The sequence below is a fragment of the Coccinella septempunctata genome, chromosome 3, assembly GCF_907165205.1.
Source record: "Coccinella septempunctata chromosome 3, icCocSept1.1, whole genome shotgun sequence".
Taxonomy (NCBI): domain Eukaryota; kingdom Metazoa; phylum Arthropoda; class Insecta; order Coleoptera; family Coccinellidae; genus Coccinella; species Coccinella septempunctata.
Window position 1 is genome coordinate 34452633 of NC_058191.1, and position 13572 is coordinate 34466204.

The 13572-nt window shown below is 34.7% G+C and overlaps 1 protein-coding gene across 2 annotated transcripts in view; it reads left to right on the plus strand.

Annotated features, from left to right (window-relative positions):
• Window positions 1-13572, plus strand: part of LOC123309400 (POU domain protein 2-like) — a 92391-nt gene that overhangs the window by 76063 nt on the left and 2756 nt on the right. The window contains exons 5-8 of one of the 2 annotated variants that reach the window (XM_044892505.1): window positions 9164-9270; window positions 12254-12511; window positions 12569-12628; window positions 13197-13518. In XM_044892505.1, coding sequence (XP_044748440.1) covers window positions 9164-9270; window positions 12254-12511; window positions 12569-12628; window positions 13197-13518 — 747 coding nt within the window. The remainder of the gene's footprint in view (window positions 1-9163; window positions 9271-12253; window positions 12512-12568; window positions 12629-13196; window positions 13519-13572) is intronic. The other variant, XM_044892506.1, reaches the window with a different exon arrangement.

Below are 13572 nucleotides of genomic sequence, written 5' to 3' on the forward strand. Positions count from 1 at the left end.
ACGATAGCACGTGTGCCATAAGCCAGGACGCGTGGCCATCTTCTTTATTAAAAAGGGTTAAACACTGTTTAGGGTCTGCTTAATACTTCCTTAGGGTCGATTTTTATGACGCCATAACTGAAGCTACTTATTTAAAGCGAATTGTAAGCGATTTTGGATATCGTGAAATTTGAATTTTTCTATTTCTACAAGGACTCTTCAGTTACGGACTGAAAAATACTATCACAGAATCTGAGATAAGTACGTACGAGATAGGTGGGGAAATTGAGGACAGCATGTATGCATTTGGCCAGAACCTAACCTAACAATGCTCCCTTGGAACTTTTTTAGGTTGTTTTTTTCTGTAAACTGAACTGCCAAGATATCATCCACGTCTTCCAGTTTCCTCATTATGACCATTACTTACCATAAAAATACCAAAAATTCAAAGAATACAACTCTTGAAATTAAGTTGAATATTTGAGCGTTTTGAAAAATAAAAGTATTCTTCATTTTTTCTCATATAATGCGCCATTTTCGAGTAATTTGATATTCAAAAATAAAAAATATGTGTGAAATTCGAAAAATTGGGTACTCAGACCGAATGTAACTTTTTTTAAAAGATTCATAGATGTGTAGTGTCACAGGCTAGTTATTCTGAAGGTAATTTTGTTCTTCCAGGGGTGGCACAGCTCACTATGAAAACATAAAAATATCTTTTTATCAGGGCCGAATCGGAAAAAATGGTACAAAAAGTGTTTCTTTTGATTTCAAGAATCTACTATTAAAATATTTTTACGAGTCAATGAATCAACCTGTATATCGCTATGCAGAGGTTGAGAACGAAAATTGACTAGTGGAAATCTAAATTAAGAAGGATTACGTGTCCTTTTTTCAGGATGTCAGACTTTCCTATTATGTAGAGGTTAAGGTTGACATGTTTACATACAATGAGAGTCTCTAACTTATATCTTCTGGTAAAACTAGTGCAGTGTGAGTGAATATTTTGATGTTACTACAATCATTCCAGAAGACCTGAAGCTAGTTCTACCAATGGAATTTGCTGTATTAGAAAATTTCATTAATAAAACTGTCGCGAATTGAGTGCATATTATAAAAACAGAGCAATAATTTCAAGATAACCTAATTCATACCTGATGTTCATGTTCTGTGATCCAGTGCAGAACTATTTTTACTGCTATTGTTATTCTAGTAGCTCTTATTCAGTAAATCAAAGACAAATTTTTTGTTGTAAATATGCGCTGACAGGTCTATTGATACTGCACTCTTTTTAATGAAAGAAGTTTGTCCCAAATGGCAGTAATATTTCTATCACTATTTTTGAAGGATACATCAAGCCACATATGCTTACCAAACATCAAATATTGTTGTTCATTGTCGTTAAAAAGATATTTAACGAACAACTAATTCCAGAATAAAAGAATCTGATTCAACTCAATAAAATAATTCAGGCAGTTTACGAATTGAATGCAAAGAGTTGCTTGTCCATCATTACTTGTGATACAAAAAACCTGAATAAAAATAGATAAGTTAGGGGAGAAGTATCGTATAGATCGAAGATCAGAAGATTCACTAGTTTGTCGTTTTGTGTGTTTAAAAATCGGACAAAATGCCTTACCTACTTAACTGAAACCCACAGCATTGAAATTTTCAAATGATGACCAGAGATAGGAATAGAACATCACGCCTATGTCACACAGTACCATAAATATCCTCGCTAATCTTCGCTCGATAAAATGCTGCTCTCTCCACTTATTTTCATTTAACTTTTTTGTTTAACAGAAAATGATGAACATATAAGTCTGGACATTTCATTTTTTAACTGCCTGAATTATTTCCTTGAGTTGAATTCCTCAAACTGTACCTTAATACTTCAGATTTCGAATTTGTATTCGTTGTATATTATTCTCCTAGCATATTCACAACAAAAAACTATCTTTGATTTACTGAATTGATTCCAAGTTACAGACGCGCACTGTATTTTCATCTCGTTGGCAGTTTTCTTCAGATAAAACTAGTATAATCATGCGTGCATCTTTTCGAGTTTTAAATTCCATTATTCATCAAATAAATTTATTTTTCGAATGAAATTCCCAGTACGGATAAATTCCCTAATTGGTAATTCCTCGAGTGGTAAAAAACGTCTCTGGCATTCGTGGATGCAGCACACGGAAAGTAAGACAGAATCAGCTTTCTAACCTGACTTGCGGCACTATCAATATCGATATGTGGAAAATATTTTCATGAATTCATTCTGATACTTTCATCCGATCGCGAATTATCATAAATTGAATGTTAAAACGTTGGTACGCGGACCTTCTGGCATCCAGCTAGTATCGTTTTTTACGTTTCGAGAAAAATCGAAGTCCAAGATTGACGCGACAGGAATATAAATTGGGCTCATTCAGATCTGACGCACCGCCGTTCCCTTCCTGCCTTTTAAACTGGCAGTGGATGAAGAATTTTCGCGTCACCATATATGTAAAATAGGGTTTGATTTTTACCGACCGCTACGGGTTGGGAATTTTTTGTCCGATTTCGGTTTGGGGGAAGAATCGTGATAATTTTGTTTCGTCCGGTACCTTTGGAAGGGCATCCGCTTTAATCATCTGAAAGAATGCTCGATTGTTCATTTGTACTCACCTTAGACACCATCTTATCTAGCTTCCTCAGCTTTCTGGATCTGACAAGCATTAAAAGGAAATTAAAAACTTGTATTTCATTTTATATCAGAAAAAACAACTATTACCTTGATATCCTTTAGGTTTTTTTTGTTTCGATAATTACAGGGTGTCCCAGATGTCGACTTAAGCCGAAACCGGGTGACAAACTCTTAGAGACATTCTGGGCAACTGTGCGCACTTTTTCCTTTCAAGCCATACCCTGTTTCAAATGTTGAAGCTAGGAAAATTAAAACATATTCATAAGATAGAGAATTTTCTAATCTATAAAATAACATCAAAAAGCCAACAAACAAAAACGTTTTCTTTCCGCAAAAAGAAATTTAATGGTGAAAGTCGGAGTGCGTTCACATGCCCCGTATTGCGGGTAAGTGTGCGCACCCTCACGGGGTAAGTGAACGCAGTGCTTAGTGAACCACACAATCAAAACAAATTACAAAATAATGTCATCAAAATGTTACAATATTAGAGAAATGCTGTTTATTGTCAATACAGAAGCGCCTTTTTACAAGCAGTGCATTATTGTTCGTGCCACAATTCTTGGTGAACACAACACTTGATACATTCCCCTATTGGTGGCTCTGAACAAATAGGACAATATTGATCGAGTCTTAACCAAGAAAACCAGCAATGTCATAATTTATTCCTCACTGAACTAATGCCCATATAATGAATCTATGCGCACACTTACCCGCGCACACTTTCCCCGGTAAGCCAAAATTTGAATTGACGTTCTTATAGAGTTGAGCAGCTGGGAGGACCTAAAATTTTTTATTATATATTTAGATTAATATGCCCATGATCGAATAAAATATTGTTTAACACTGAGGGACTCGGAACTTGGACCTGGCAGAATATGCAGAGATGCTTAAAATTAACAAGAAAACTAGTGAATTTGATTGATTGCAAATAAAAAGTCAAAGAAACGTGGCACGGCGCACTCCTATGAAAAACTAATTTGGGGATTCTGCGCCCTTGCTTCACCCAAATGAACATACATTGCATAGTCGAGATATACGCACTGCGCACACTTACCCACTGCGCTCAGTTACCCCGAATGACTCTAATGGTTTTCAGAAAAATATGAAAAAAATTGAGTCAAGTATTTTGGAAACCGACCTTTGAAAAAATCGATGAAATAGACACTCTGTAACGATCTTTTTCTATCTTGTTGCTACAAGTCTTTACTTTCCTATATTTTTTTGTTATGTAAACCTGAATGATGCCCCTTTCTACTCTGGACCGAAATTATTTGCCAGCTGCTTCAGTTTGGAAGAAAATGTCACTTTTTGCTCTACCAAATATTCTTTAACTGACTATTTGCACTGTACAAACACCTAACTTCAAAAAAACTTCAATTTGGACAGAATCCAACTGATGGTCTCATATTTAAAGCATCTTAAATTTTTATCTCAATATTGCATGTTTTTTCATGCATTTATACTAATGGTGTTATGTATTAGATTAGCTTAGATGAGTTCACTGAGTTTTTCTCAAATGAATGAAAAACCTAATCTACTTCTTGGGTTATATTTCCAGACAAACGCGCAATTCCTCAATTTTAAGTGATAAATGATCGGAAAAAAGGGGATCGCAGGGTGCGAAATATGCGATTGGACGGATGGTGTTGCGCGACTCAAAATTCTCGCATTAAAAACCAATCGAAAACGGTTAGAGGCAGAAAGATGAAAGACACTGAATCGGGCGGTCATCAATCAATCATAAACGATGGCCAAACTTTGCTCACCCCTATCAAATCCCGTTCAAGGGGTTTACCGGGAGGAGCGGGTGGGACAGGACCGTATAGGGATAATCTGTAAACGAGAATTTCATTCCAAACGACAACCTTCTCAAACTTTCAATAAAATTTTGTGAAAGCCCGCCTGACGTTTATTACAAAAACAGGTTAACGCCAATCTGACAAAATTGAATTTGGCCTCGTTGTGAGATTCATTTCATTCATATAGGGTGAGTGGTGAGTCTTTGACTCGTACAAATATTTTAATAGTAGATTCTCCAGTTCAAAAGGAACACTTCTTTCCTCTACCATTTTTTCCTATTCGGCCCTGATAAAAAAATAAAGCCATTTTAAGTTTTCATAATGAGCTGTGCCACCCCTAGAAAAACAAAATTACCTTCAGAATAACTGGCCGAATCTGTGACACTACACATCTGCGGATCCTTTAAACAGAGTTGTATTCAACCAAAGTACCAAATTTTTCAAATTTCATAGTTACTTTTTAATTTTTGAACATCAAATTACAAGAAAACGGCGCATTATACGAGAAAATATGAAGAATTCTTTTATTTTACAAAACGTTCAAATATTCTTTAGATAGCGTTCAACTTAAATTCAAGAATTGGGTTCTTTGAATTTTCGGTATTTTTATGGTACGTAATGGTCACAATGACAAAAATGGAAGACGTGAGTGATATCTTTTGTTCAAAAAAGATTAATCAAATAAATAAAAAACTACATCCTGAAATTCATTTCATTCGATAAAACCGTTTGTGAGATAGAACTAAAATAACATTTTTTTATGATTTTTCAACAGCCTGTATCTTTTAAACTTAACCGATTGGGAGAAAATGGTAAATGAAAAAAGTGTTTCTTTTGACCTCAAGAATCTGGCGTTATAATATTTGAACGAGTCAAAGACACAACCGGTATAATGGTTCCCTGTTCATCAACTGAAGTAGTTTTCAATAGAGTTTTGTAATTTAAAGAATTTTTTCATTGAGTTCCTTTTTTTTTAATATCAATCCGTTTCTCATGAAAATTTGCTTAAAATTGAATGTTCAATATCACTTGAATGTCACAATGCTATTGTATTACAAAGCATCAAATGTAGTGAATTCAAGCTCTAAATACTTATATAAAGCCGTTTTTTTTTTTCAATTCCTTCAAGCGATATTTTTCCCGACGTCATAATGATTATTAGAGCAACAGTTTGGATATCATAAGGTTTGCACATTTTGTTGGGATCGAAGATTTAAAGCTAAGTTACTGATTACGACCCTTTTTAAGCACCAGCTACACATGGGGGAGTAAAATGTCAATCGCATACTGAAAATGGTCGTTTTATCGCTAGCAATGGCATAATCTGCTATAATGCTGTGCACTGTGAAATTCAAATGTATTATTGCCCATTAATTTCGCCTAAATTCCTCAATATTTTTTTTATTTCGGCTTAATCGATCAAATTAGAACAATTCGTAGTAGAATACTGCACGAAAGGAAGTCAAAGACAGGAAGAAAATACGGATTCTTGATCTTCCTTGCTGATCCAGGAAACATGTTGATTTACTTGAACAGTGGCCCAGTTATCGTTGAAAAAACGCTCAATTTCAGGAATAATTTCATGATTACTTTAGGAAGTAAGAATTTATAGGTATCTCTCCTCATTTGAATTGATTTGAATTTTTTTCTGTACTAGTATGAATTGGCAAGTTTGTTCATTGTTTTTGTGCCAAATTCTATTAATTGGTGTAGAGTAGTTTCTGGGCTTTTGCCTAGAGGTCCAGAGGACAGATTTTCTAAATTTTTCAAGAATGTACAGCTTCAAATCGTGAATTCGAACAATTTCAGATGATCTGAATTGTGATTGGTTCCACAATCTTCATTTACAATGATAATTCATTATAAGCTCAGAAGATTTCCATTCCAACATACAAACCTTCAGATAATCCTCCTCCGATTCCCCATAAAATTGCTATGCAGTTCAAACACGATAAGAATTCATTGTAGCCAGAGATGCAAGTGACATCGCCACACAAACAAAGTTAGATGCATCAGCGGACGCTATCGCAAAATTCGAAGGAGCCAGTTTGAAGCTATTTTCACGGTCCCTGAACAAACGCGTCAAGTGACCGATGCATCCCTAAATATCAAAATTCAGTCGGTGTGAAATTCGCTATCGTATGGCCAACAACGCGCTCCTTGGGGGAATTTTATCAGGGTGTATTCGCATTGCCGGCTTATCGTTCTTCGACAGAACTTAACACCTTGCGGTACTGATCTATCGGAAAATTGCCATAGTGGAGTTTTTCACGCCTTGAAGACGTTTATCGATCCTCGTTCATCTTGTTGTCGTTTTGGTGCAAGTTTTGGCAGTTTTAATGCTGGGATAGCCCAGTCAGATTGGGATTTAATAAGGATTTAATTCCAACAAAACGTCTTGTTATTGTGAATGGTTTCACTGTGGTCCAATACAATACTTTTGTACTCCCTAGATATGTGAGACTAACTTTTGGTCGCTAAAAAGAGTCCTCGAATGTGTTTTTACGTCGTCTTTTTTCAGATTTTCAATTTTTTTAATTATTTTTATTTTTCTTTCTTTCAATTTTTTTCAAGTTTTTTCATTTTCTTTGAATTTTCCAGTAATGAGATCCTTTATTTCCTTCATTTTTTACGAAATTTGCAGCGGAATTAGGTCCAAAGCGGGTGTTAGGGATCGATCAAATCTTCGGCGACATAAAAACGCCCTAATTACTCCATTAACGCTTTCGGCGTACAGATGTTCAGAAACGTAGAATTTGACAGGGAAAACCGCCATGTCAGCTCGTGATCGATAGCTGGTTACACAATATCCTTTTATGCGATGTATCGAGTGTTAAAGCGGACAACCCTAATTCGTCTCTTTAGGTTACCTCATTGTTACCCGATGCTCGCCAATCAAAATTTATAATGCGATCCCCATTTGAATTCAACCCCTTCGGGCACGCGCCATTTTAACAAAGATTGATTTTTTAAGCTTTAACGGCACGAACGGGCGTCAATGCGATTGGAGGGTGAGATTTAGCGGATTTGACAAGGAATAACACATCGAATTTAGATTGGAAAATTATACAGAATTCTGGAACGCTCTATGATTTGCTGCGTTTGGATGTTAGCGCTTAGATACAACAAAAATTGCCTGAAATTTTCACGAAAAAATAAGGGGGCTTCATTTTGAACGATCAGTAGATCTCAATATTAGTTTCCTCTACGTGTATCCAAAAATATAAATGTTAAAAAATTTTCTACCTAGTTAAAAAACTTTTTAACTTCTTGAATAACGAATAACGACATATGCCATCTTGTTGGAAAATAATTATGTTGTTTAAGGATTTCATGATTGTTTTGCATAAAACACCAGATACGTTGGACAATTTCCTAGTACTAAAGGTCGGATCCATTGCTACATGACCTTAGACAGCCACGTCCCTCGCTTCGTCTCTTTCATGCACCCTCTTTTTTTTCCAACTGAACTAGTAGCGCCAAATTTTGCAACCAGTTGCACAACGTAAGCAATGGATGCATTTTTTCCAGGATATCGTTCGTTAAATAAAACAGCTGATGTTCTGAAATATAATTTTATCATTTCCACCCTTGTTACGTTCTTAAAAATTTACGATAGATTAAGGTAAATCAAATCATAGTATGTCAATTTTTTTAGAAAAAAAATTGATAGTTTTTCGGAAAAAAATTAGAAATTGATGGGTGTGAGCGATTTTTCACATTTTCATTTCAAAGTCGGATATTCAATTTGTTTTCGTTGGTTTACCCTGTATGTAAAATTTTCTTCTGATGAAAATATCGAATCAGCTCTGAAATACCGAACAATAATTTATACATACTGAAGGATGATATATTGAGGATAATGAATACTACGTTCAGCTTTTGTAGGTCGATCTTGAATTAAAAACTATATCATTACGAGATGTTTAATGAATTTTGGCAAGGCAGTTACATCTTCTAATTACACAGACCAAAATCGGGACCAGTCAATAAAACTGGCAATTGAATGCGATCTTAATGGAAAAATGTTGAATTACAATGGAGCATGTAATAATAAAATAAGAATTATCGTATTTTAGTAAGTGATTAGGCAACATTATTATTCAAACAAACGAGGTACATCGTATAATTGCAGGTCTTTATGGGATTCAATAACCCGTGAAGATTAAAATAATTGAATATTAAAATTCGTCATTAAATTTGCATAGGATAGTTTGTTTTTTATGTCGATCATTAAAAATGATACGTTCCTGATTCCAACATTTCCGTGGATCGAAAACAATGCATCAATTTGCTTCATAAATTCGGAGTTATCTTGAATATTGTTCGATTTCTTTTTTGATTGCATGATCTTGTTATCATTTCAACATATGTATGGGTAAGTTAAATATAAAACAATTTCTCGACCATGTTCCAATTCGAATTTCAGGAAGAATTATTAAATTCCCAAAATACTATGTAGATATTGAATTTTTTTCAAGGTATTTCAGTTATTTCAACTCAATCGAAAGACAGCCGAATCCTTGTCCTTGAAATGAAAAATCTACTCTCACATATTTCCTTTGTTTTACGATCGTGTCGTTTTTTCGCGAAAGATAATTGGAATGAAGCAAACCGCAAAAATTTCAAAAACTATGAAGTACTTGTTTTCCGACATCCTCTACTCTCGAAGATGATAATGATTATAATGTTTCCTTTACAGATGCGAATGGAGATGTCAGCGGTGATGACCAAAGCCTAATTAGTGAGCGAGGTGATCATCACGATGAGAATTCTTTGGAATCTACAAGAGAAGGAGCACTAAACTTGGTGAGTTATCCTTCATTACACAGGCGGGTTCTTTGACGCCTATTACCCTCTATTTATTACTTCTTATAATGAATAAAAACAGATTTAACACGAAAAAATTGCGAGTTCTTTTAAATTTCTAAAAAACCGAGGTTATCAAAAAAAAGGATTTTTTTTTAGTTTTAATTCGGTTACGGTTTAGTTTTTAATTCGAAATATCTGTTTGGGCTTGTGACAAAGATATCATAAATTCTCATTTGGATGGGAGTAAATACGAAACAAAAATAAATATCATACTACGAGATTTATAGGTTTATATGGAAAAAAAATTCAATTTCCCATCTGGGACAATTTTTAATTAGTTTCTTGATTCGAATATGCTGGCGAGCTGGGCGTGTTCAATAATGAATCAAGAATTATTCTAATTAATTTCTGTGATTGTTCAGTCGCCGAAAGTGAATTAAAATAATGTTGTATCGATAGTGTAATTAAATCGCCCTTTTAAATTTTTGAATATAATAATTTTTCATATGATAATGATTATTATTATACTGGTTAAACAACTTTGTATTCAGAAATGCCCTACATTGCATTTTGGAATTTGAATTATTTTAATTTGAATTTCTTTCTTTTTCCTTGTTTGTAAAACTGATTACCTAATATCAAAACAGAAGTATTTTCGTGAGTTATCAAGGAATAATATTTATGGATCACGAAAAATCCATAACAGATTTCATCTTGCACGTTTATTAAATGGAAAATATACAGTGTGTTTCGCCGCTGAAAAAACAAAGATCGATTTTAATGTAAAAAAAAACTTCGGTTAAGTCATTTGAGATTCTCCTGCATGTTAGAGTATGTCAGCACATGGTTCATACCATTGTATGGAAATTGTCTAGACTTATCTGTAAATCTGAACATTTATTGGATCAAGTTTATCTTAATGCAATTTTTTTTTATTGGTCGAAATTTTTTTGTCCCATTATACAGGGTGTTTTCAAATTAGACGTGAACCTTGGACGATGTGTAGGTATAACTTTTTTTCTGTCGTTTGAACCATATTTATTGATAACCAAAAATTTTCCGAGATATTTGAGTTCTAGTTTTTTTCAAAAAATTCCTCAGATTACTTCATTTTTCGTAAATTTTTTCTCTGTTGACCAAGTTTTATTATATTTTTGGATTATTTTCATCAGAAAAAGATATGATACGTATGAAAAAAGCAAAAATATCCTGTAATAGATATTGAAAAAGAATTAGTATGATTTAAAATTTGGTATACGAAGAAAATAAAAATCAATTTCTAATTTCAATCTGCCTACAACTTTCGAATTCCACAATTCATGTATGAAAAAATTTGGAAGTTGCTGGCAAATTTATATTAGAAATTGATTTTTCTTTTCTTCATATAACAAATTTTAAATCATACTATTTCTTTTTCAACATCTAATACAGGATAGTTTTGCTTTTTTCATACGTATCATATCTTTTTTTGATGAAAATAATCCAAAATTATAATCGAACTTGGTCAACGTAGAAAAAATTGCCGAAAAATTAAGTAAGGTGAGAAATTTTTGAAAAACACAAGAAAAAGAAAATCTCGGAAACAGTAGACTTTTGGTTATCAATAAATATGGCTCAAACGACAACAAATGAGTGATACTAACACCTCCTCCAAGGTTCACGTCTAATTTGAAAACACCCTGTATTTTTATGAAGAACCGAAGTGAGCCGAATTTTTCGAAGCAATTCTTTTTTTTCTCAATATTCAAAGTTGCGTCCTTCAATCGAAAACCCAATTGAAAATTAAAGGAGAGGTTCAAAGTGATCGTTTTATAACCATACAGAAATTTCATCTTGAACTGTAGAAAGACTCCATAGGCCCGCAAAATATATCCGAGATTTCTTTAAATATTGACTTTAAACGAAATGAACGTGGAGATAATTGACGATCTGTCCCTGGGGTTGTTTCCAAGCTGTTCTCCTTTTGAAAACATTTGTTCTACAGCTATATATAAATCAGAAGTTGCTGGTCCCAGCCGTATTAAACTCCGATAATATTGCGTTGTACGGCCCCTCCAAAAGTTGAATGTTTAAACTCTTGAGGGAGACCTAGTCCCTCCTGACGTTTCGCGAAATAAGGACACATCAATCTTTCTAGCCATTTATTAGGTACAAGTGGTTTAAAGGGAACTTATGATGATCTGATTTCTCCATTGCCTTTCACTTGATTTTTTCCAAGCAGAGCAGTGAAAAGATTCGTTTTCCAATTATTATCCTCTAGTTGATAAATTTTCATGCACTCATTAGATTGAAAAACTGAAATAATTACCTTTATCGAAATGAGAAGAAAAAAGTAAATTATAGGTACTCTGTTACACATAGTAAATATTGAAGATTTCTTTTTACTCACTCCGTATGTATGTAATGAAGGTATCAGAGACATCAACTTGATCTACAATTTATCACATCGAGAAAAATTCTAAATATCTTAAAAACGAGAGGAATTCGAACCAATAGGGTGCATATAAACTTTTTTATGACTTATAACGCTCAACGTTCCACAAAATCATTAGCCTCGTGGATAATAACTAGGATATCCTTGTTTTCTGAAACAGCTTACCCAACTGCACGTTACCTTGGATGGTTATAAAAGATGTCTGTTTTGAATATGACGAGGTATCTCGCTTGATGTTTTGCATATTTAGAAGAACAACCTTTAATTTTCAGTCGAACATTTCCTCCGAATGAATATAATTAAATGTTAAATTATCCATGGTAATAACTCATATTAGGGGCATTAACGAATGATGAACTACCTGATTTCGCTTCCATACGTATAGATTCGTAAGGAGAATTCCTCACACTTTGTTCTTACGTAGAACACGTCTTGTATGCATCTACGATTTCTGAACCAAAATGCTTTGCATGATCTCTAAGGTATATTTGTGAAATCTCAAGAATCTCCATTATAAAAATCGTTCATCTTCCAATTCTTTTTCAGGTAACAAATGATCCCGAACAACAGCCAAGAATACCATCCCCAAACTCCCAAGTCACGAGTTCTAGCCCGGGAGTTGGGGCTGCTCTGGCAGCTTTGGGAGGCCTCGGCGGCATTTTTGGTAACCACCTCCAGATGTTGGGCAGTTTGCAAGCCCTACAAAATCCCCAAAACCTCCAACAGTTGCAGCAACTCGCCATGCTCCAGCAAGCAAGCGGCAACCAACTCAATCCACAGACACAATTTTTCCTACAGAACCAGGTAATTTGTAATTTTTTTCATCATGAGATTCGATTGTAACGATTTGAAATTTCTAAGGGTTTTCTACAAGGATTTTCGAGAACACCCTTGACATCAAGGCCTCCACATTCGATGCAGGTGTGTTTTCTATACGAATCGCTTTAAATGTGACGTGGCTAATTTTATTAGATGTTAAATTAGTTGCCCCAATTCTGAAACCTGTTTCAAAAAAGTAGCTAGCGTATTGTCCAAAATGCTATCGATACATTATTGCGATCCATCTCAGTGTTGCATGTATTCCCTCATGATTACATCATTAGTGTCCAGCCTCATTTATGTTGTGAAGTTTCTAATGTCCAGTTTGCATGATTGTTAAGTACGTGAAGATATTTATTTTCAGAACGAAAGAGCCTATGTTGAATGTTTCGAGCAAGCACTTTTGAATGATCTCCTAAATCGTGTTAAGTTAGAATAAATTTTGAGTTGTCTCCTGTTAAATCTTGAGCGATTAACATGTTTTTCAATACCTTTCAGCGCTTCTTGGATAATTTGGTTCAAAATGCGTTTCCATCTTTTTCGAAAAATTGTACGAAACCCATCAATGCTACAAGTCCATATCATTTTTTTTCTATTTATACATACTATATGTGCTACGCTTGCTTCAAGCCACAAAATTTCTTGTTAGTAACAATTTTTCCCCTTTTAGGTACAACAAATCGCTCAACAGTTACAGCAACTACAAAAGACGCAGCATCAGCAGCAGAATGTCGTACAACAACACCAGCACAACACAAGCATCCCATCAAACAATACGCTAGTGCCTCATCAAACTCAAACGACACCCCCAAATAATGCTGCCCACATTCCTGCCAGTCTGCTCACCCCCAGCACCCCTGGATCGGTGGGGCTTACGCCTCAGCACCTGAAGACTCCCTCCAGACTCCTAGAGCCTTCGCCAGAGGAGACTACAGACTTGGAGGAGCTCGAGCAGTTTGCCAAAACGTTCAAGCAGAGGAGGATAAAATTAGGTGAGTATAAGTTAACTCGATTCCTCCAGAACCATGTGGTTGGATGAAAAGATT